The sequence below is a fragment of the Diabrotica virgifera genome, chromosome 3, assembly GCF_917563875.1.
Source record: "Diabrotica virgifera virgifera chromosome 3, PGI_DIABVI_V3a".
NCBI lineage: Eukaryota > Metazoa > Arthropoda > Insecta > Coleoptera > Chrysomelidae > Diabrotica > Diabrotica virgifera.
The window spans coordinates 186,202,353-186,228,570 of NC_065445.1; the positions used below are offsets into that span (position 1 = coordinate 186,202,353).

The 26,218-nt window shown below is 33.3% G+C and overlaps 1 protein-coding gene across 1 annotated transcript in view; it reads right to left on the minus strand.

Moving 5' to 3' along the window:
- The window catches only part of LOC114328091 (calnexin), a 61,057-nt gene that overhangs the window by 18,700 nt on the left and 16,139 nt on the right, over positions 1-26,218 (minus strand). The window contains exons 3-6 of the mRNA XM_028276846.2: positions 16,688-16,926; positions 16,259-16,528; positions 8,604-8,852; positions 8,157-8,544 (exon numbers count right to left, since the gene is read on the minus strand). Coding sequence (XP_028132647.1) covers positions 8,157-8,544; positions 8,604-8,852; positions 16,259-16,528; positions 16,688-16,926 — 1,146 coding nt within the window. The remainder of the gene's footprint in view (positions 1-8,156; positions 8,545-8,603; positions 8,853-16,258; positions 16,529-16,687; positions 16,927-26,218) is intronic.

The following is a 26,218-nucleotide window of genomic DNA, read 5'->3' on the forward strand; positions in this document are numbered from 1 at the left end:
GAAAATTGACCTGCAGTGCTTTACACAGCAGGTGTACGATAACGCTGATTTTAACGTACATACAATCGACGAATACCACACTTTTCACGTCATATGTGGCATTTCTTATATTGCACCAAAACATGCAGAAGCTCCTAAGCAATCCATTCCTCGGATAAAAAAGAAACCCGCGCCTGAGGTTTATGGAAGTCAGGGAGCTGTTCAACTAATTCATTTTAAAAGGACAAAACCTCAAGGTTTATCAGAAATGTTCACACCAACTGACACTGTGACTCCATCTGTGCCTGATCTTCTGCGGCTCTAAGGGAATAGCAGAGACATTCCCGGCCTCTTAGGACGGAATGGACTCATGGAAGCTGTCACAAGATACATACCATACCTATGAACTAACATTTATTATTTGTACAGAAAACTAGGAGAAATTTATCAAATGACAGCATTCTAATAAAAAATAAAGTTTTGGAATGTAAAAAGTGGGTTTTGCCGAGACCGTTAAAAATTGACAATTTTCAACTTGTGCTTTAGACCGAACGGTTCGTCTGAAAAAAAAGTAAATGGTGATGTTTGTAGATAATTTTAAGTACTTCAATTTCTGTTAACAGACCATTTACTAAAAGTTAATAGTTTTCGAGATTTGAGCAAAAAAGCGGAAAAAAGCTGAAATTTTTCGCTTTTTTCGCGATTTTTTCAATGTTCCGGCAAGAAATTTTTTCCGCAAACCTCATATTCGGATTCAGCAGCTCAAAATCCATATATAATGAAAGAAATCAGAACTACCCCAAAACTTTCCTAGTCAAAACACAATTTTATTGAATCATATAATGAATCACAAATTATGTTGCAACGTAAGTGAGACTTAAGGCAGCCCTATCTGTAAGCTGAGCTGGGCTAAGCTGGAGCTTAAGATTTGTTAGTGCAACAAGGCATAAGAAATGAACATTTAAGCAATACATTTTGCAATCCTAGAGAAAGGCAGTTCTCGCTAGTGGCGCACGCCACCCCTACATGCGACTCTATATATACGAGAAGTTTTTGATTCCGACAACCTGACTGGATTGAAAAATGGACCAAATCCCATCTTAAAGTTAAGACCCGCCAATTCCATATGTCAAACATCCACTTTGGTCCAAGTGTGTGGGTTCTACGGCCCTCTCCATTTGAGATCTGTTTTTCGGTATCGTCTCCAAAACTTCCAAAAATTTCGAAAATTCGAGTCCTACCCTTGAGGCTTTTGATAGTATTGGTCAAAACCTTTCCAACGCGTATATAATTTTAAAAATCGGATATACCGTTCAAAACTTACAGAACTCAGAAATTTGACTCAATTTTTCATGCTCATTAAATCCTATAATATTTTCAGATATCATATTTGACCTTGGGTGCATCAGACAATGATGTACTTCTCAATACCTTTCAAACGCGTCTTTAGTGATCAAAATCGGTTAAACTGTTTAGAAATTATCGAGCTCCAAAATTACCGCCGAAATGGTCTAGTGGCTACAACGCTAAACTTGTGATCGGGCAATCCGAGTTCATTTGCCAGCCATCCCAATATTTTTTCAATCTATTCCGAATAGAAAAAAAATCTAAAAATGCAGTAAAAGACAGACGTACTCTCAATCATTTAATTGTGTACTTCCGACGACCGGTTTCGCTCTCTATAGGTTGCAGAGCATCATCAGGTCAACGTTTACAAGTCACTAAATGATTCGGATACAAGGAGCTATAACCTCATTATTCCTTAACATGATGTTTCTGCTTAAGTTATGCTAACGGGATATGGTGGAATAGACGGAGAATGTTACAAAGGTAAACAAGTTTATGGTATTTGGGATTTCTTGAGGGTGAAGAGATAGTTGTCCAACAAATCTGTGTCTATTCTTGTGTTATACAAGAATAGACACAGATTTGTTGGTTGTCTCTCAACAACTATCTCTTCACCCTCAAGAAATCCCAAATACCATAAACTTGTTTACCTTTGTAACATTCTCCGTCTATTCCACCATATCCCGTTAGCATAACTTAAGCAGAAACATCATGTTAAGGAATAATGAGGTTATAGCTCCTTGTATCCGAATCATTTAGTGACTTGTAACCGTTGACCTGATGATGCTCTGCAACCTATAGAGAGCGAAACCGGTCGTCGGAAGTACACAATTAAATGATTGAGAGTACGTCTGTCTTTTACTTCATTTAAAATGAACTCTCACATGCAACCCATTAAACATTTAAAAAAAATCTAGTGTACACTCGATGGACACAAAATTCGATGGAACTCAGATTGCCCGATTACAAAAGCGTCGTAAGCACTAGAACTAGACAATTTCGGCAACAATGATTTATTGGTTTATAACGCTTAAAGTGTAATCGAGAAACATTAAACGGTAAACGTGTCAACTATTAACATTTGGCTCAACGGTAGGGAGATCTTGTTGTTAGAGAGATTTTAGACCCTCTACTTTTTGACGTACGTTAAACGTAAAACGTTATACTTGTCATGCGCAATGAGTTATAAATAAGGAATAACGTTTTCACTTCGTTTACTTCAAAAACAGTTTTTGAATCTTTTCAGTAACTACGCTATACAAATTAACGTTAATTGACATTTAACAAACATAACCTATAAAGCGGCAGTCGGCACCGGCAGTTGTGTGCTATGTTCGTTGGATATAACACGATATAACTTATATTTTTAATTATTTGCGATTTGCCATAATAATGGAACAAAATATTGAAAATATGTTACAACGATGAAGCCACGGTGATCCAATAGATCACAATTTGATAAGAGGGATAATTCTTCATGACATTTTTGATCCGATGATACAGTAAAACCTGCCATATCCGGATCAATATGGCGACAGACCGATCCGGATATGAAAAAATCCGGATATCAAGACCACTACTTCTTTTACAGTCTCTGAAACGTTTTCTCCTTCATACATTCCAGTAATTAACGCCGTCAATAACTTTCGTCGATAGACACGTTTTATAGATCCTATAATAGATTATTTCGCCATCTTTTAGTTCTTCTTTTAGTGCGTTGTTCAACAGTAGGACTGCCTTTCTCGGTAGATTTCGGTAGATCCGGCGGCGCAGAACCGTCCGGATATGGGGAGGTCCGGATATGACAGGTCCGGATATGGCAGATTGTACTGTACCTGTTGCAGTTGCACCAAGACCCCATTTTTTTGTGTTGGAAACAGTTGACGAGAAAGATGCGGAACAAAATTTTCGATTCAAAAAAAGGGATATTCCGCGACTAGCTCGGTCTTTACGCATTCCAGTTAAATCGTCGTGATGCGAAAACCTCTGACGTTTTTTAAGACATCCATATTTACAAACAATTTGTTTTTTGTTCCATTTTAAAAAACAAAGACAACTTAATAAACAAACAAAATAATCAAATTCTGAATTCAATCAAGTCAAATGTCAGATATCTCAAGAAGTGGCTATTTTAACAGGGTTGCCAAGCAGATTATAGTATTTGTTTATTAACTGATCGTTCTTAAGAAAAACAAATTTTGACTACAAATTTTAATACATCATTACTATATTTTTTATTCTAGTTATTTTTGGTTACGCTTATATGACATTTTTTTTCGTTTTTTATGATTTACATATATATGGCATTTGGTAACCTTACAAATACGTAATCCCTTAATAACGTCGACCTTATTTCTACCTAAATTAGGGGATACCTTATCCGTTAATAAAGTGATACGTTATTTTTCGGTTAATGCGCATGAGCTGAATAACGTATAACGTTTAACGTAACTGAAATAAGGGGCTTAATCTCTCTATTAACTGAAATACTTTAAACAAAATGAATCGGTAAGTTCAATGAGAGTATTGGAACCTGGTCCTAAGGATCGACCCTTTCGTAAGGAAGTAACGTAGCACTGTTCATAATCATCAACCTTTTCTTAAGGAGGTAACGTAACACTGTTGTTCATCATCAATGGTGGTATACTCCTATCTTCTTCTTTTTTAAGTACCGTGCCCAAATTTTAGGCGTGGGTAGCTTCCATAACAATTTGCCGATATCGTTCTCGATCTTGTGCGGCATGTAACAATTGATCTGCTGATGAGCCAGTCTATTGACGAAGGTTTCGGAGCCATGAATATTTCTTCCGACCAATTCCTCTTTTTCCGTCGATCTTTCCATTGAGTATTAACTGCAGCATCCTGTATCTGCTACCTTTCATTTTGTGCCCCAGATATTCAAGTTTTCTCTTTTTTATCATCTTGATTAAGTCACCGTCCCCTTGACCTACTCTGTTTAAGACTTCTCTGTTTGAAATGCGTTGAACCCAACATATTCTGAGCATTCTACGGTATGACCACATCTCGAAGGCTTCTAATTTGTTCATCATGTTAACCTTCATGATCCAGGTTTCATATCCATATAGTAATACAGGATACACATAACATTTTAGGAACTTGATTCTTAGTTGTAAGTTCAGCTGAGAGTTGCTCAGAATAGATCTAAGTTTCATAAATGCTCCTCTTGCAATTTACACTTCTATAGTACAGCCTTAATCTTCTTTAGTATTTTTCTAAGTTTATTTCGTCAGTCAACCCTATCCTTTTCCAACGTTGTTCAATTCTTTGATTTCCGAGCTTTCTCAATATGAATAGAATTAGGATGTTCCGAAAAAACCAAAGTTTAAAAATGTCGATCTCCCCGGGTTTTTTGGTGATCTATTTGGTGATTCTGGGTGACTATCATCACAGTTATCCGTACCTTATTGACGGCTGCTCTGAAAATATCTACTGAGCTGCAACTATACCAGTCTCTAAGTTTCTCAGCTAGGAAATTCTAATTCTACCTGGATATTTTCCCCTTAATATGGGTAGCCTATAAATTTTTTTTGTTTTTCAAAGATTTTTAATTATAAACCAATACAGAAGTAAAAACTTCGAGATGTATTTTGGTTTTTAAACTATGGTATACAGCCAACTATTGGGATTTTCCCATTGATTTTTTATTTTTAATTATTTTTCTCTTCTCTTTTTTTGTTCTCCCTGGCTGTTTTCTGGTGATGGGTAGCCTATAAACCCTCAATGTCAAATTTCAGCTCAAAATTTTAACCCTAACCCTTGTCCCAAGCACCCCAAAATTTTTTTTTTGGATTTTTCAAAGATTTTTAATTATTTCTAATCTATAACTTTTTGTAAGAAAACAAGTACATTCAGTTTTTAATTTTATTTTGATATACAATTGTTTATAAAAACAATCATAAGCCATATTAACTTAATAAGGGCATTAAAATATAATAAATCTTACCCATTTTTCACGTTTATTGGTCTTTCTCAAAACGTCTTCAGTACCTAACTGAAAATTATTCTCGTTAAAAAAACAACACATTTTTCTAACTAATTATACATCTGAATATAAAGGAATATACAAATAATTAATTTAAATGGAGAATAGTAACTACATCAGTAAAAGTTTGTTTAAAAGTTAATAAAGGTTGCCTTTCTGGTATCACTGTCGGTGATTTTCAACTACTTGTAACACACTTTGCTGTTTTTTATGGATTCCTTTATATTCAGATGTATAATTAGGAAGAAAAACCCTTTACAAATGGTGAAAAAAAAGCAAAGTGTGTTACAAGTAGTTGAAAACCACAAAATGTGTTTTACCGATTTCAGAAAGGCAACTTTGATTAATATTTAAACAAACTTTTACTCATGTACTTACTATTTTCCATTTAAATCAATTTGTAACAACTTTGTGGATTCCTTTATATTCAGATGTATAATTAGTTAGAAAAATGTGTTGTTTTTTTTTTAACGATAATAATTTTCAGTTAGGTACTCAAGATATTTTGAGAAAGGTCAATAAACGTTTAAAATGGTTAATATTATTATTATATTTTAATATTAAATTTGTTATCATGGCATATGATTTTTTGTTCTCCACATGTGTATGTCAAAATAAAAAAAATGGGTTTACTTGTTTGTCTTCATACAAAAAGTCATAGATTAAAAATAATTAAAAACTACATCTTTTAAAAACCTAAAAAAAATTGGGGGGGAGCTTGGGACAAGGGTTAGGGTTAACATTTTGTGCTGAAATTTGAAATTAAGGGTTTATATGATACCCATCACCAGAAAATAGTCGGGGAGATCATTTTTAAACTTTGTTTTTTTCGGAACACCTTAATAGAAATACTAAATAAAAAGTTATTAACGTACAGTCCGTATAATTTACTTACCGTTGCACGTCATTATCTACGCCAGAGATCTAAGAAGTTGACATAGTTGCCAAAGTATAAAAAAATCCTGAATCCATTTTAAATCAAATAGATCACATAATTATTGTAAACGTGGATTATACAACAAAACAAATTAATATCCAATAAGTAAAAACTTAAGAAATAGAGAGCAAGAATTAAGTTATAATCTTTTAAGATTTGCAGTGCAAGCGTTTTTGCACTGCATTGTTAATAATTAAAAAACGGCTCCGAACTCTTGGTATGAAGCCGGTAGGTTTCTTTGTATATTTCTACAATAACAACTAAAAAAAGTTGTCAGATACCTCGATTATTCCAAGTCGTGATAAAATTAGGCGAAATTTATATTTTTATAGTAGAGGATCTTTAACCCGCCATTACACGCGCTATGAGGGAATCCCTCACCATATTTGTTTATAACCAATGAAATTGTGTAAACTAATACGATAACCTTAAGCACCCAGGAATGCCTTTAGCATGGTTCATGAGAGGGTATGAAAAAGTTATAGAATATTTCAGGCGGTCAATGTGCTGTGTGATAGTTGAAAGACGAGACATCCCTCTTCAAGTGAGGGAATTCCTCACTGCGCGTGCAATCACAGTGAAATCACGTTTCTATTATCTCAAAGAAACTTTTAGGTTTTTATTTAATATTTAGGTAGGTTTAATTAAAATATTATTGTTTGGATTAGGTTAGGAACAGTGGCACACCGAGGGGGGGCTTGGGGGTTAAAATCCCACCCAGAGCTTATAGAAATATATATAAAAGAAAGTAGGAAAATGTAACTTGTCTTTCACAAATAATACAAAAAACTTTCGGTGCCCAAGCAAACCCCCTCCCCCCCCCCCCCCCAGAGGAAAATTCTAGGTGCTCCACTGGTTAAGAACCCATTTTTAAATTTACCTATTCTAATTGGGAAATAAGCCACAATTTAACTTGAAAAATTGATTTTATTGACGTTTCGAATTCCACCTCGGACGTCGTTATCAAAATACAAAATATTAATAGTTAATTACATAAATGCCACAAAGAAATAGCTTCAGAACAGTTGTTAATTTTAATTTGTATTTTTAGTAAAATTAATTCGCGTAAAAAACGTTAATTTCTTCAGTGGCTTGCTGAAATTGAAAATTAAGAAAACTTGCTTTTGATCTATATTATTTTTACTTTTGTTTTGTTAAATTAATAAAAAAAAAATGGTTTACGAGACTTTCTATAATATGTGAGTACAGCCCATTTTATATTTATACATGTTGACATTCATTCTTCCTCGAAATAAGTCGAATTTATGTAGGTGAGGGCGACGCTCATACGCGTGCAACCACGTCACAATACAAGACGCGTGTAACGGCGGGTTAATAGTAAATAATAAAAACAGTAAATATAATAAAACAGATACTTATAGTAAAGAATATAAACAAATATGAAGTGTCATCACCGCAACTGTCAAATAAATGTTACCAATTTATTCTAAAATGTCACCTTCGTTCGATTACAGTTACAGTGTGTTCCGAACAAATGTGCTTCATAAAAACGCTTTATAATCCATTTATACAAATTAAATGAAACATATTATTCTGTATTTCTTTAGGTTAACATTAATAGAAATCTTCAAATATTATTTCTACGCGTATATAATAAAATATGTCTAGTGGCTGTAATTCCAGTGTACTCGGCAAAGTGATTCTAAAAAAGAACACACCTACCGCCTAAATATTTCGTGTTGGTATCATGCGACGTCACAGGCTATGACGCGGATGACGTGCAACGGTTAGTAAATTAGACGAAGTATATGTAAATTGCTACACAAAAGTCAAAGAAAGTACATTTCTTTAGTTTATAATATTGTAAATATCCGCATACCCAACTTTACATATTCATACACATCTAACAAGAATAAAAGTTTCACATACCACAGTGGTCATCTTGAATGGATGTTGATCATCAAAATAATCTGGATTTGGAATCTTCTTAGGCCTCCATTTTCCCTTATAGTTAGGATTGGTAATGAGACGTGGTCTCCATTTACCTTTATAACTTGGATTATTGATCAATGGGGGTTCCCAATGTCCACATCCTGCGGCAGCTTTGCATGCTGGATTTTCTATCAATGGTGGTTCCCATTCACCATCCATATCGCTGTCCCAGTCTGCTGGTTTTATAGCATCTGGATCTGGAACGTGAGTTGGCTCGTTTTCTAACCAACCTTCTGGTATCGACTCTGATTCGTCAAATATTTGTGGTGGAGCATCTTCATCCCAATCAGCTGGTTTTCTATCGTCAGGATCTGGAATTTTCTCCCTAAATGGGAAACAAGTTAAAGTACATTTACACTGCAACTTTTTCAAGATATAATATACCTCTCATCCCAATCTTCTGGTTTTTTATCATTAGGGTCATCGATTTCGGCTGGAGGATTTACTGGAGGTACGAAATCTTCAAGTAGACTTCCAGAGTTTACTACTTTCTTATCTACGGAAATTTCAAAAGTATTGTCTGGATTTAGAACTAAGGTGTATAAATGGGGAAGTTTATCGGAAAAGTACTCCTCTAGGCGTTCCTTTGGCTTCTGACAATGTTTTTCTTCGATGCTACCATTCAATGGATTTCTAAAGAAGAATAATGTTCGAGTAAATACATATACATAAGTAAATTAAAAGACAATTGATGTTTCATTTCGATTCAGAGGCAAGGCATAATCTACAAACACTGCTGTTTCTGTTATAAACTTCATCAGTGCAGATGCTTGCCCGCATCTGAATCAAAACGAAACGAAATTGTCTTTTGAAGGGGAATTTCAAAAATAGATTGAAATCCACTATGAGAACGCTGCCGCGACATCTATTAAAGAAAATAGGAAAGTCTCAGATACAGAATACATTATTCAAAATAATATACACTACAAGGCAAAGTAAGTTTTCAACCTAATAGAAACATTAATAATATTGAAAAATATTAAAAATATTACTAAAGGATTTTTAATTGAAAACTTATTGGTCCATTTACGTGGTAATACTAGGCCAGGGTAATAAGACAAAAATATACCCTGTTCGTGACACTTCAGCAGCCAGGGTACTGAAGCGTTTTTTCGACAGGTAATACCTATAGGAACAAATTATAACTATTTCCTGCGTAGGATCTGGCTGCCATTTTTATTTATAAACAATTAACTGTCAAAAAATGGCATTTTCCCCTTTTTTTTCAAATCAACGGACAACAGTGAAACTTATGATTTTTTTAGTACAAATATCTTCGAGACTATGGAAAAAGCTTTAAAATGACGTATTACAAAGTTTGATATACTCATTTATTGTTAATATAATTGCGAAAAAAGGTCGGAATTGCAAAAAAAACATATTTTCTAAATAACTGTTGTAAAAATTTGTGTACAGCTTTGAAATTTTTGTCAAATGAGGGTTCTTTGGTGCTTAATATGTGATCAAAATTTCAAAGCGATTCATTCAATTGTTTAAATTTTATTCAAATCGTTTATCCCAGAGAGCATTTTTTTGCAATAACGAGGCAGAAAAAATGACTTAGAACCATTCCACAGGTGTCCAATGAAAGAGCATGAGCTACATTTTCAACATGGTTTAAAAAAGTGAATAAAAAATGCATTTATTAGTAATAAATAATTATGCAAAAGTATCGTCAATTTTTCTTTATAAACTTTTTGAATAACTATTTCTAAAAAAATTAACTTTTTTACCCTGTTTTAAGTGCACAACTACCAAGTAATGTTATCTATATCATAATTGATAAAAAATTGTAATAAATATGTATAATTTCTTATATAACAAAATAAAAAGTTTCTAAGGAAAGATTTACGATACTTTTGCATAATTATTTATTACTAATAAATGCATTTTTTTATTCACTTTGTTTAAACCAAGTTGAAAATATAGCTCATGCCCTTTCATTTAACAAATGTGGAATGGTTCTAACGTCATTTTCTTCTGACTTATGTAATTGCAAAAAAATGCTCTCTGGGATAAACAATTTGAATAAAATTTAAATAATTGAATGAATCGCTTTGAAATTTTTATCACATATTAAGCACCAAAGAACCCTTATTTGACAAAAATTTCAAAGCTGTACACTAATTTTTACAACAGTTATGGCGAAAATAATTTTTTTTTGCAATTCCGACCTTTTTTCGCAATTATATTAATAATAAATGAGTATATAAAACTTTGTAATACGTCATTTTAAAGCTTTTTCCATAATTTCGAAGATATTTGTACTAAAAAAACCATAAGTTTCCCTGTTTTCCATTGATTTGAAAAAAAAAGTAGAAAATGCCATTTTTTGACACTTAATTGTTTATAAATAAAAATGGCCGCCAGCTCCTACGCAGAAAATAGTTACAATCTGCTCTTATAGGTATTACCTGCCGAAAAAACGCATCAGTACCCTGGCTGTTCAAGTGTCATGGAAAAAACCTTATTACCCTGGACTATACCTCCATTTCTTCTAAAAATTGCAAGCCAGATGGATGCTGAAGCGAAGAAGACAAGAGGGAATTCAAAAAATTTACAATTCACGACCCCGTCTGTTCAGCTGGTAAATTCCAACGGAAAATGGACCTAGTTACTCAAAGGAGTAAAGACCAATATAAAAATAAAATAAAAATTCCACTTTTATTCAGTTGCAATGCGAAGGCAAAACCGTCTTATTTTTCACTTAGAACAGGGAGCGTAGACCAGCACTCTAAATCGACGATTTTCGACTCTATTCGGAGTCATCATCAGAGAGGCGTATGCCTGCTGCTCTCTGCCCGAAGTGACAAAATCACGAAAGCTTATCCCCGCATTGCAACTGACGTTTATGGAGTAGGTCACTAGCGTCATCTGGCAACTGAAAGGCAAAGTAAGTTTTCAACCTAATAGAAACATTAATAATATTGAAAAATATTACTAAAAGATTTTTAATTGAAAACTTATTGGTCCATTTCCCTGGTAACACCTCCATGGCTTCTAAAATTTGCAAGCCAAATGGATGCTGAAGCGAAGAAGACAAGAGGGAATTCAAAAAATTTACAATTCACGACCCCGTCTGTTCAGCTGGTAAATTCCAACGGAAAATGGACCTAGTTACTCAAAGGAGTAAAGACCCATATAAAAATAAAATAAAAATTCTATTTTTATTCAGTTGCAATGCGAAGGCAAACCCGTCTTATTTTTCACTTGGAACAGGGAGCGCAGACCAGCACTCTAAATCGACGATTTTCGACTCTATTTGGAGTCATCATCAGAAAGGCATAGGCCTGCTCTCTGCCCGAAGTGGCAAAATCACGAAAGCTTATCCCCGCATTGCAACTGACGTTTTGTTTATTATTAATGTTTCTATTAGGTTGAAAACTTACTTTACCTTTCAGTTGTCTCCTCAGATAGGTATGCCATCTAATTAAAAGGCTTCAATTTCATAGAAGATTTTTGGTTTTTGTTTTTTTTATTTATTTTTTTTTCCTATAAATTTAGAACCCAAACCTGTTTATAAATTAGCTCTAGTCTATGTTGTTTTGAAGTAGCAAAATGGGTTATAACGTCATTGTAAAATTTATTATTGTTTTGGAGAGATTTTAAAAGTTTTTTTCTATTGACATTTGAGACAAGCTTGACATTCTCTCTTGTTTCATGGTGTTTCGACAATACGTTTTGACTCTTTTGAGACAAGAGAAATCCCGTTCATTTGAGGCGGAATTTACCCACATTTGAGAACAATAATATAATTTATAATTTCGGGAACAGTTTGTTGTACCTAATGAATTGCAGTACCTATATAAAATTATACATATTTTGTAACTTATCCCACTTTCCGAAAATATTTGGATAAACATATAAAATTTCATTTTCTTATTTAATTTGATTAAAGAATGATGGATAATTTTTAATGAACTTGTTTAATAGATATTTTGAAAATTCTTTGGCGTAACTTTTAAATTTTGAATCGTCAAAGAGGTAAATGAATTATGACAGTGAGTAAATAAAGCGGGGGTGCAATAGTTTTAACTTTTGCCTGGAGACCATACAATTCACCGGACATCAAGGCAGCGCCGTCATAAGTTTGCCTTACCAATTTATTTTCGATATCAAAAAATTTTAATCTGTCCTTTAAAACACCAAAAATATATTCTGTCGTATGGCTTCTACTCACGTCTGAAAACCTAAAAACCTCTTATAAATATTAGACGTAACGCGTATCGAAGAACAATTGATAATTGTGAATGACATGTTACCTCTATCAGTAGTTTCGTCTACTTCTACCGAAAAAGGATCAAAATGTAACTACTAATTATTGATTCTTTCATTCTGTGCTGTTTTAGGTACGCTGCTAAATCTCTTCGAGACATTCCAGATCGTATTTGTTAAACAATTTTATTTGTTATCTATAATTAACTTGATTTAACGAATGCTCCCATTTCATCCTGTCCCCTAAATGGTAATTACTGGCAACTTAAAAAAAACTACAATATCAATAATTAAACGACGTAAAACTACTTATTTCATACACTTGAGAGCAAAATAATCGACTCACTTGCTGAATTGTACCCGTTAGAAGTTTCGAATTTCCTAAATCTGTTGTCCGATTTGAATGATTTTTTTAGTATGTTATAGCCTTATTATTTAAGACAATCGATGTGATATTATTGTTGCTATACAGGTAAAGGTCATTTTTATACCGGGTGTAACAATCATACTGTGTTTTTTTCTTAAAGTTCGGAACACCCTGTGAAATATTCTAGCATTTATAAAAAATATTTAAATTAAAATTCAATTGTAGCCTTAGGCTTTATTAACATTTTCTTTTTTGAGTCATTTGCTTATGTTGGATCATAAAAAAGTTGGTACGTTAACAACTAGCGATGTTTTTCATCAACAAATCCTCAATTTCTGCTTAGTTTAATAAACAAGCCTAAAGTAGGGTATGAGAAATTAACAATTTAATGGATGTCAAATGGTTAACAGTCAAAAGTGTCTGGTTTGTTGTGAAAATTAGTAGATTTATTATTTAAAGTTTCAATTAAGTCCGTAGTTTTTTTTTTTGTTATTTGGTGGAAATGGAACGCGCTACAAGGAATTTGACCCGCGATGCGTGTGTTCAAGTAGTGATCTTAAGCGAAGGACTTAGCTACCATGCTATCGGCTCCTTATATTGGTAACAATTTTTTGCTAATGCACGATAATGCAAGACCACGTTCACGAACTGTAACCGAATATTTACAACAGGTAAATCTTCGGACTTCGCATAGTCCAGATCTTAACCTGATCGAAAATTTGTGGGACATAATTGGCAGAAGACTACGACAGCGTTTGCCACCTCCTACAACCTTACAAGAGGTAGAAACAATAGCTCTCGAGATTTCGAATGATATTGATCAAGACCAAATAGCATACCTCATTTGTAATATAAAAGTAGGTACATATCTCTTTTATTATCGAACATAAGCGAATGAATCCAAAAACAAGATTTAAGAAAGCCTAAGGCTACAATTGAGTTTTAACTGAAATATTTTATATATGCTAGAATATTACACAGGGTGTTCCGAACTTTAAAAAAAGAAACACCGTATGATTGTTACACCCGGTATAAAATGCCCTTTACCTGTATAGCTACAATAATATTACATCGATTTTCTTAAACAATAAGGCTACAACATACTAAAAAAATCACTCAAATCGGACAACAACTTTAGGAAATTCGAGACTTCTAAGGTGTACAATTCAGCAAGTGAGTCGATTATTTTGCTCGCAAGTGTAGTTTCATCCCGGGCGAGCTCGCGTACGTGGCTAGGTATGTGCCTTGCTGCCGTTTGCATATCACCGATCGGCAGATTGGTATCTGCCGGACTTCGGGCATTTGTCCATTCAAATGAATAAGGAGAATGTATAATAGCTTCTTATTACAAGCAAATCTTCAAACTGGGGACGGCTTGCCGAAGCGGGCCTATCGCAATCGGGTGCATGGCTATAGGATCATTAATTTGAAAAGTCTCTTACGCACAAATCACAGGGATCACTCAACGTATCGGATCGATCGAATTCTTTTAAAAACAATGAATAAAATTTAGTCTGTATTATCTCACAGATAGTTTTTTATTTCACAGAAACGAATATCATCAATTCTGATTAAATTAAATATTTAAAAAAATCTATAATGTGTCCATAAATGTGTGGGTCGGCACTGCCGACCCTGCCGTCCCTGACCAGCCGCCACTGAAATCTGAAACTTTCCCTATTAGTACCATTCTGTTAACATCCTAAATATCTGCCTTCCGCAATTTACAAGGCATAGAAACGACCAATATAGAAAACGGAAAGGATTCTACAATATGCAATCACATTCCGTTTTCATTCGTCTAGCAAAAGGTGCGAGAAAAGGTTCTTAGTACTCACAATCTGAGTAAAGATAGAAGTGAATTTAAAGACAATTTATGTTTCATTTCTGTTTGACACAGCGCTGTCTGTAGATTATGCCTTGCCTCTGAATCGAAATGAAACATAAATTGTCTTTTAATTCACTTCTATCTTTACTCAGATTGTGAGTACCACTACTAACAACCTTTTCTCGTACGTTTTACTAGACGAATGAAAAAGGAATGTAATTGCATATTGTAGAATCCTTTCAGTTTTCTATATTCGTCGTCCCTATGCCTTGTAAATTGTGGAAGGCAGAGATTTAGGATGTTAACAGAGAATGGTTCTAATAAGGAAAGTTTCAGATTTAAATTAGTGAATATTATTTTCAACGAAAACTTTTCGTTTATAAATTCGCAAAGTCTGTGTGTTATTGCGTCGCCACTCCTGCAATACTTAGAAGAGATTTATCGATGGATTCTTATGTAGTTTTGTCTTCTGAATCCAAATCTGAAAACGGCATTTCGATATATCTAACCGTCTTCGAGATAATCGACCTCAAAGTCTAAAATGTGACGTCACAATCCTTTTATTTTCCGCCGACACACTTAACGTCAACTGAAAGCGTTTATAGTAAGGAGGCTAGTTTTTTTAATCTGAATTTGTTAAGCAAACATAGATTATTCACATTTGAGTTTGACATTTGGTGAAAGTCAAACTAAATTTTAAATTAAGTATTAATAAAATATCAATGACATTTGATAGTGAATTTAATTATTATATATAAAATAAATAAGATGTTCAAAAATACAATTTGAGTATATTTTAAAAGCAATAATTTATTAACTTAAAAAGGTTTATACGAGTATACGGCCTCCCCTTTAATGGGACTACCTAATGATAAATGGACTGTTCCATTTGTTATGAAATGAAAATTGTTATTATAGTCAATTCGCTAAACTCAGACACAACTGGCTAGTGATTTTAGTAGGTAATTTTTTTGTTTAGTAATTATTTAGTAATAATTAACTAATAATTATTAACTAATTATTTAGTAATTATTAACTATTTAGTTATTATTTTTTTGTCGAATTGGCAAAATTACTGACTGAAATCACTAGCCAGTTGTGTCTGAGTTTAGCGAACCGAATATATGAAATGTTGTTTGGCATAAAAAATTATGTTCTTATGTGCAATTACATCCTTCTAATGGAAAAAAATATTTGAAGATTTTTCTCAAATTATGGATACCAACAACATTTTCATTTATAACTCTTTTATTTTTAATTTGACGAAGAAAAGTTATTCTTCATAAAAAGCTCTTCATGGTCTAAGGTTTATGATGCAACCATCATATATCAAATTTTATTAATTTTATACGAGGTATATAAAAAATATAAATTTCGATCAAGAGTAAAGTACCTTTATAATTCACAACATTTAAATTAGAATGATATAATTGCACATTAAAACATAATTTTTAATTCTGAACAACTTTTCATAACAGCAAATTTTCCATATTATGAATTAAAATACGTAAATAAACAAAGTTTTCGTTATGATACTCGCATTTTCAGCTTGTTAATAATGTATTCTGTATCTGAGACTTTCCTATTTTCTTCACATATACATAAATTTTATTATTACTTGTGACTTACCTATGCCTGAAGATAAAATGCAATTTATGATCGTTTCCACACTTATCAGGCCCAAACATAATGGTGTAGGGAGTTTTATCATGGAAATTATTGAGATTCTTGGATTCTGGACCTTCACTTAGTAATTTTAAGTAAGATCCTCCACATTCTTGGCCTTCTTGTAACAGTACTTCATACTGTAAGATCAATGGCTTATCCGCAAACACAAACGGCTTTGATAGATGCGCTGAAATCGCTGCATGTTTGGCTTTAGTTTTGAGTACCAAACCACTACAAACAAAAAAAAACATAGAAGTATGTATGCCTGGTTTTCTAGCATCTTAACGTCGTTCGGTAGGGATTAGTAGTACCATGAGATCCTATCTCTGGCGGTACTACTAATCCATGAAACTAATCCATGAACCAAAATCTAAAGAAAATAAAAATTACCTGTCATTGGGTAAGCTATCCTTTGTTGCAGCTTCTACTTCCCACTGTCCATCATATTTTGCTATGTCTTCTTCTATTCCTTCTTTTTTAGCTTGAGATTTAATCCATCGCTTTTGAAATAGTGCAGGATCATCAAAATGTTCTGCGAAGTACACTTTCTTGGGATCTAATGGGACTGGGCTTTCATAAGCAACATCAGGAACTGACTCATCTACTGTTTCAACTGTTATGTCATCATCCTGTATCAAAAACAGAAAATATAATTACACCTCTACTTTCCTTAAAATAATAAAGTTATATTGGATACCAGCTGACCTATTACCTAATTAATACTCAAATTTCTTGATTATTTAGGTAGTTCTAGAACACATAAGAGGTGTAAGGGACGACGTCGAGACTGATTGGCTCAAATGTCAGCCTCATCTGATCGCGTGGTGCCAATTTTTGTCATCCTGTGCACCCTTCTATATAGCAGAAAAGGATCTGGAGACCGAGTCACGCCATTGTGTTTTGACTAGGAAAGTTTTGGGGTAGTTCTGATTTCTTCCATTATATATGTATTTGTGGCCGCTGAATCCGAATATGAGGTTTGCGGACAAAATTTCGTGACGGAACATTGAAAAAATAGCGAAAAAAGCGTAAAATTTCTGCTTTTTCTCGCTTTTTTGCTTATATCTCGAAAACTATTAACTTTCAGTAAATGGTCTGTCAACAGAAATTAAAGTACTTAAAATTCTCTACAAATATCACTATTTACTTTTTTTTCAGACGAACCGTTTGGTCTAAAATGCAAGATGAAAATTTCCAATCTTTAACGGTCTCGGCAAAACCCACTTTTTACATTCCAAAACTTTATTTTTTATTAGAATGCTGTCATTTGATAAATTTCTCCTAGTTTTCTACACAAATAATAAATGTTAGTTCATTTGGTATGTCTCTTGTGACAGCTTCCATGAATCCATTCCATCCTAAGAGGCCGGGAATGTATCTGCTTTTCCCTTAGAGCCACAGAAGATCAGGCACAGATGGAGTCACAGTTTCAGTTGGTGTGAACATTTCCTTCGGATCTGTTATCTTGATTCTGATAAACCTTGAGGTTTTGTTCTTTTAAAATGAATTACTTGAACAACTCCCAGATTTCCATAAACCTCAGGCGCGGGTTTCGTTTTTAACCGAGGAATGGATTGGTTAGGAGCTACTGCATGTTTTGGTGCAATACAAGAAATGCCATCTATGACGTGAAAAGTGTGTTATTATCCGTCAATTGTATGTACGTTAAAATTAGCGTTATCGTACACCTGCTGTGTAAAGCACGGCAGGTCAATTTTCTGCGGATCGTCTGCGAATTCTGAAACTTCCTGGCGAACAGCTTCTGTATAGGATGAACAAAACCCCAAAGAAAAAACTACATCAACCTATTTTCTTGAGCCGTACTTTTTGTAGAGAAAACGGCCAACCCTGCAAGGAATGGCGAGACGAATTATCTGGGCCTTACTGCCGCTACAAGACTTTGAGTAAGCGCGTTGCTTGTCTGGAAGTATCAGCAATCGCAGACGATCCGCAGAAAATTGACCAGCCGTGCTTTACACAACAGGTGTACGATAACGCTGATTTTAACGTACATACAATCGACGGATACCACACTTTTCACGTCATGGGTGGCATTTCTTGTATTGCACCAAAACATGCAGTAGCTCCTAACCAGTCCATTCCTCGTTTAAAAATTAAGCCCGCGCCTGAGGTTTATGGAAGTCAGGGAGCTGTTCAACTAATACATTTTAAAAGGACAAAACCTCAAGGTTTATCAGAAATCTAGATAACATATCTGAAGGGAATGTTCTCACCAACCGAAACTGTGACTCCATCTGTGCCTGATCTTCTGTGGCTCTAAGGGAAAAGCAGAGACATTCTCGGTATTTTAGGATGGAATGGATTCATGGAAGCTGTCACAAGAGACATACCATATTCATATTATGAACCAACATTTATTATTTGTACAGAAAACTAGGAGAAATTTATCAAATGACAGCATTATAATAAAAAATAAAGTTTTGGAATGTAAAAAATGGGTTTTGCCGAGACCGTTAAAAATTGGCAATTTTCAACTTGCACTTTAGACCGAACGGTTTGTCTGAAGAAAAAGTAAATAGTGATATTTGTAGAGAATTTTAATTACTTTAATTTCTGTTCACAGATCATTTACTAAAAGTTAATAGTTTTCCAGATTTTTGCAAAAAAGCGGAAAAAAGCAGAAATTTTTCGCGTTTTTCGCGATTTTTTCAATGTTCCAACAAGAAATTTTGTCCGTAAACCTCATATTCGGATTCAGCAGCCCAAAATACATATTATAGTGAAAGCAATCAGAACTACCCCAAAACTTTCCCACTAAGGAGCTCGTAGAGTACAAATTGACCGAATTATAAGCGTTTCAACGAGGAGTAAGGAAATGTCTTGCTCATATCGTGTTGATAGTAACGGGAGAGACAATTTACCGTCTTTCTCCGGGATAATTATGCTAATATGTCAGACAAAAATGAGGCAACGACCCTCAGTTCCGGGCACACCATACATTTTTCGAGTGTGCTATAGGCGTCAATGAGAGCAAAAACAGGATATTACCTCCCAATTCTATCCAACTGCATGGATTTTAATGAAATTTTGGGAATAGCCTCTACTTATCTCCTAATTCAAAGTCTACTCTATATACAATGGCGCTTTTATCTTGGGAGCGGTTCCCGCCCCTTCAAGGAGGTGTAAAATTTTTTGTCAAAATAACCACGGAAGTGGCTAGAGAATCTAATTCTAAGCAAAAACTGTTCTATATATATTTTTTAAACTCAATACTTTAGTAGTTATTCGTAGTTGAAAATGACACCTTTTCGGACGGTTTTTTGTGAATACTTTAAAAACTATGCATCTAACTAAAAAAAACTATATAAAACATTTTTGTAGAGTACAAAAAAACAAAGATATTCGTCCCTTCATAAAACTTCTAGTTATATGTAATGCAAAAAGAGATATGGTAGGTGAAAAGAGTTTGCTTTTTTGTCTATGCTCAAATCGCTGTATTCAACTTGAAATAACAGAGAAACGGTCGATTTTAGGTGTATAATGCTACCAATACTTTTTGTAGTGCTTGAAAAGACCTTTAAAATGAGCCATATTAAATGTCGATTACATTCAAGCTAAGCGAGATAGCCTGCAAAAAAATTGATGGCTACTGTATTTTAAGAAAAAAATGAGAGTATATACCCCTCATCCGCCAGAATTTAAATGCATCGTTTTCCGTCTACAATACCTTTTATTATAGTGTTATTTCTATGTTCAAAAAGTTGAACGGGTTTAAAATGAATGGTTTTTGAAAAAAATAAGATCAAATTTATAGCGCATTTTTAAATTTTCTTAAAAATCTTCCTTTTTCTCCATGTAACTTGAAAATGATAAGAGATACAGTAATGAAAAATAAAAACAATTTTTTTTCTAAATATACCTTATATTTTTGCACGGTATCTTTTTTTCGCATCTCTTATCATTTTCGAGTTACATGGAGAAAAAGAATATTTTTAAGAAGATTTAAAAATGCGCTCTATAATTTGATCTGATTTTTTCCAAAAACCATTCATTTTAAACCCGTCCAACTTTTTGATCATAGAAATCACACTACAATAAAAGGTATTGTAGAAGCAAAACGATGCATTTACATTCTGGTGGATGAGGGGTTAAATAAACTTCTCATTTTTTTCTTAAAATACATTAGTCATCAATTTTTTTGCAGCAGATCTCGCTTAGTTTGAATGTAATCTACATTTAATATTGCTCATTTTAAAGGTCGTTTCAAGCACTACAAAAGATAATAATAGTATTATACATCTAAACTCGACCGTTTCTCTGTTATTTCAAGTTAATACACCGATTTGAGCATACACCAAAAATGCAAATTATTTTCACCTACCATATCTCTTTTTATATCATAACTAGAGAAGATTTATGAAGGAACGAATCTCTTTGTCTTTTTGTACGCTATAAAAATGTTTTATAGAGTTTTTTTAGTTAGATGCATAGTTTCTAAGATAGTCGCAAAAAACCGCCCGAAAGGTTTCATTTTTCAATGAAAATGCCCAATTATCAACCACGAATAACTCAAAAAGTATTGAGTTTTCAAAAAAAATATTATAGAATAGTTTTTGCTTAGAATTAGGTTGTCTGGCCACTTCCGTGGTTATTTTGACCAAAAAATTTTCCAGCCCCTTGAAGGGGTGGGAACCGCCCCCAAGATAAAAGCGCCATAGTATATAGGGTAGACTTTGTTTCTTGAGCTATTCCCTACTTACTATAAAAATATCAAGTAAATCGATGTAGTAGATGGTAGTAGGATGGAATTCGGAGCCAAATACCCCCACTGAGTGCCCTACTAAGAATGTCCTGGGTTCGAGATGTTATCCATAATATAAAGAACTGGGCAGGGATAAATAACACCGGAGAGCTCTACCATGCCAAGAAGGATAGACGCTGGCAAGATAATTCGCCAACGCAGTATAGGTGCATGGCACTGTAAGAAGAGAGTGATACATAGATGGCAAAAGTGAAAGTAAAAGTAAAGATAAGCTCAACCTTCAGAGCCTATTAAAATTAGGAAAGACTTGGAACAAAGTTGCATATTTTTCACAATCATGTTTAATGATAGATTGGACCATGAAAATGGGAGATGAAAAAATGATAAAAAAATTAATTGCAACGTTTTAGTGTTTTTAGCAACTTTAAAGCTTTAAGTCGTATTATACAAACTGTATACGAAAGAATGATAGACGATAGTATTAAAATCCAAGAAGATAAAACAAAAAGTGAAGGAAGTTTTTTATCTAGCCCAAATAATTTCAGAACACAAATGTACTACAAAAGTGTATCAGTGAAGAGCAAGAAGTCTGATCTTTAGATCTCACTAAAGCCTTTAACTGCGTTAGATTATAACATGTGATAGGCACTACTATAGTATGCCTGTATCGATTACCTGCCTATATCTATTATAGTGTGCAAAATAAGCCAATTTTGTAGCTTATTCCCAACTAAAATAGTAAATTGATACGACAAAAAATTAATTTGTAAAACTAAAATAATAATTCTTTGGATTTATGTGCTCTATGTACTTTGTAAAGATTTTTTGCTGGCACTGTATAGAAGACACTGTATAAAGTTATAAGAAATTCTATTGTATTGCTAAAATTTAAATATCCTAATTATTTAAACTTCTTCCATTTATTTACCCCAGCATCCGACATGTGGGGTGTAGTACACCCCAACAATGCTGAAGCGCCTAAAACATAAGGAAATTGTGCATGGAGTGACCACAGCGGCTAGATAGCTTTCTATTGTACATTCGTCTATGTGATGACGATGACACATAGTTTTTAGTCATCTGTTTAGTTTCAGCAAGTAGAGTCCTTTTCATAAGCATTTTTCAGTGCGTCACAAATGATAGAAAAAAAGGTAAGTCCGTGATAATACACATTTATAACATTTATTCTAACATGACATTTTAGTTAAATCTGACAGTTATCACATCTTATTTGCAATTTGGCATAAAAACAAATCAATTGTGTTTATTGCATTTATAAAATGGTATTTTCTTTGATTTTTATAGTGTTATAAATTGTACAGATTATATTCGTAGATATATAATTCGTAAATAATTTTTTCTTCAATTATAGCGCCATCTATCGACAACTAGAATAACTAGAATACATGTTATAAAGGCCTGTAATCACAGTCGTGCCTTTTTTCTGTCACATACAATTTAATGCGTTAGAAAGAAATCGAAAAACTCTGACGCACTGAAAAATGCTCATGAAAAGCACTCTACATTTGGATTGAAAGTGGTCACACTCCACTAGTCGGATTTTGTACTTTCTACAGAATTGTTTTTATTTTGTTTTACTCCTATAAGTAAGTACTGGTAAGTGAATAATACTTATTACAGATTTTAACACATTTTTTTATTATGGGATGAAGCAGACACTGACGAATGTATTGACAAGAGTGATTCGGAAATAAGTGGAAAAATAGACAATGTTAGTGTAAATAGTGACTATGTATTCTGACCAGCTTAAGCCTCGGCGCAAATTGATCCTAAGCCAGACACAACCTGCGTCGGGGGACTGCGTAGACCGGTCTGCGCATCCTACTATCAGTTCATGCGTTCGCAGGTCGAGCTTGGGAAGGCCTGTCGTCAGCGTACAGTTTTCTGGGCCTTGGGACGGGTGACTCATCGCCAGATGTATATTTTTATGTGTTTTTATTTGCGAGATGAAAGTATCTGAAATGAATAAGCGGCGATATATTTTACACTATCTTTATGAATAACATTTTATTGCTCTGTTTTATCAATCAGCACTACTCTACAAGTTTTCGTTTATTCGTTTTAATATTTTATTGCAATAGTAGGAAATAAAATTAAAACAGCGAATTTTTTACATGTTAATTATTTTTAATTTCTTGTGAAGTATCTAGTGTGGCTTTAGCCAATAAATCAAAGTTATGCGTTTACAAGAGCATATTATTTGAAAAATAAGGAGTACCATAATTATAATCTCCTTTATCCAGATCAAAAAATTGTTTAGTATGTATTTCTAAATCCACACAATCATTGGAAAATGATTCATGGTAAAAAATATCTATTAATGACACTGTTATCGACAAAGTCGATCAATTTTAAACTTGTCATCATATATTTATTAGACTTTTGTTTATCGTTAAAAATTAAATGATGGTTGTGAATAGGGAACTTGCATAAATTTTTAAATTCGAAAAAAAATGTTATAAATCACAACAGAACATAATTTAAAACATGTATCAAAGATAAAAAAGTTTTGTTTGTCTTTCGTTTGGCCCCTAAAGACGATTAAAAATTCAAATTAAAACAGGTGGCAAAACACGCGTCGTGACGTCACTGGGTTGTACATTTAAATTTTTCCAATAAAGTAAACAGAATTTTAAATTAGACGTTATAAACGTCAGTAGAAAATACATTTATGTGACGTTACAAGTGTTTTTGATCATTTGAACTATTCATAGAAAATTTTTACTTTTACAAAATGGTTTTATTTTCAATAGTAAACCTTCGTTCCTTTTCTTCAAAAACAGTATAAAACTCCAATTTTAACAAACTGGTATATATTATTACAATGACATACGATAAATGTCATTAGAATATAAATATTTTTGACTTATTCCACGACGATGAGCTGGCCAAATACCCAAGTAGGTGGAAACCAATAAACTAAAGAAGGAGAAGAAGAATAAACCTAAATATAACGTTGTGTCTAGGTATACGTTAACGTGTACGCAAATAAAAAAGTTAGAGTGTCAGTGATTTCTTATTTTTTATTTGTTTAGTGTTTCGTTTTTAAATTAACTATGGAGTGTGGACAATTATTTAGTTCTTTTAACGGGTTTAAGAACATTTTAAAACAGTGCGAAAAAGATAAGAGACTATAAATTAATATATATTTTTTTAGTTATAAATGAAATAGTACTTACCGTCCAAGATTAAAACAAAAGCAAGACCTAAAGCTTTCACAATAATAATTAAGTTGTTCCGAAGCTATTATCCTTGTGGAATTTTTGTAATCAACTATTCTAAATGAGAACTAAGCTACAATATAACTAAAAAATTGATTTTATTAACGTTTCGACGTCTAAACCTGATGTTGTCAAAATACAAAATATTATTAAATTAAACAAAAATGTTGTTGCTTAGTAAAAAATTTTTTCTAATAATTTATTTAATCTGACTAATTTTTGTATTTTGACAATGACATCCGATTTGGACGTCGAAACGTTAATAAAATAATTTTTTTAGTTAAATTGTGGCTTATTTTGCATTTAGAATAGTTGATTATAATAATTCACTTACATATAAAAATTATTTTAACAATATTTTGTACCTACATGTCATGTCAACTAAATACATATAATTATTTTGCTAACCTAAATATATACTTTTATATATATACATTGATTTATTACAATTAAGTTTGAAACATCTGAATAGTTCTGCTTCCCTTCCCTTAACAAATATTTTTCTATCAAACAAACACTAAACATATCAAAATAGCATGTACTAAAATGTATAGTCACTGCGCAAGCTAAATAATGACGTCACTGGCTTGATGAAGTTTAATTCGCATCTACCTCACTTTTTTATTTGCGTACACGTTAGCGTGTACCTAGACACAGCGAAATATAACCATAATCAAAACTAATGCAAAACTATGTGACGTCACGGGCCGTTTGAACTATTTTATACCGTCGAAGACTTTAAATATGTATTTCTAAGTTATTATGAGTTTTTGAAGAGTGAAATTTTGGAAATCTCATTTTTTAACAAAACTGAACATTATTATCTAATAAAAAAAATGTGCAAGTTCCCTATTGTATTTGTTGTGTTATTTAATATTTTAACAAAATACATAATCAGCAAAAATCTTATTTAAAACATGCGAACCGTTTTTGCAATCACAATCAATGCAGTGTTTAACTTATGCTTGTTATTATAAAGGTATGTAGAAATAAAATACTCAGTGAAGATATCTTTTTATGCACCTGCTTATGATCAAATTCGATGTTTTCGAAAGTCATACCGCTACGACTACTAGGGACGTGTAAGATATTTTTAAAACGTTACTGGTTACAAGTACGGAACTACCGATTTTAAGTTGCCTACTCAATTCAGTAAATACAAGGATCAGATACATCAGTATTTTGTAATCAGTACCACTTAGAACCGGTATCAAAAGTAACCGTTATATGTCCGCACTGATTTTGCGAACATGCGAACCGTTTTTGCAATCACAATCAATGCAGTGTTAACTTATGCTTGTTATTATAAAGGTATGTAGAAATAAAATACTCAGTGTAAGATATCTTTTTATGCACGCGCTTATGATCAAATTCGATGTTTTCGAAAATCATACCGCTACGACTACTAGGGACGTGTAAGATATTTTTAAAACGTTACTAGTTACATGTACGGAACTACCGTTTTTTAGTTGCCTACTCAATTTAGTACAAGGATCAGATACATCAGTATTTTGTAATCAGTATTTGTACTCAGTACCACTGAGAACCGGTATCAATAGTAACCGTTACACGTTTGCACTTATTTTGCCCGTCTCTATTCGTTACGGCGACAGCCGACGGTCGGGTTGGCTTGTGTTCAATATGCGGCACAGGTCACCCGTCCCGCCGGGGCAGGTTGTGACTTGCTTAGGTTCAATTTGCGCCGGTGCTAAAAATGTTCACGTTCCATATATCACAGACAACTAAATGTAAAGATATTTTTTGAGACTCTTTACCTCTTTCAATTGCTGGGGTTTGTCACACCCCACCTGTCTGTTAGTGACAAAAAAGTTCACCTGTCGGATGCCGGGTTAAGGATGTGGTGTACAGCATAACTATTTTACATTCAAAAAAACTTTCAAACGAATTTGTTTGGTTTTAAAGTTTGAGGAATAAAAATTATACATAATTGTATTG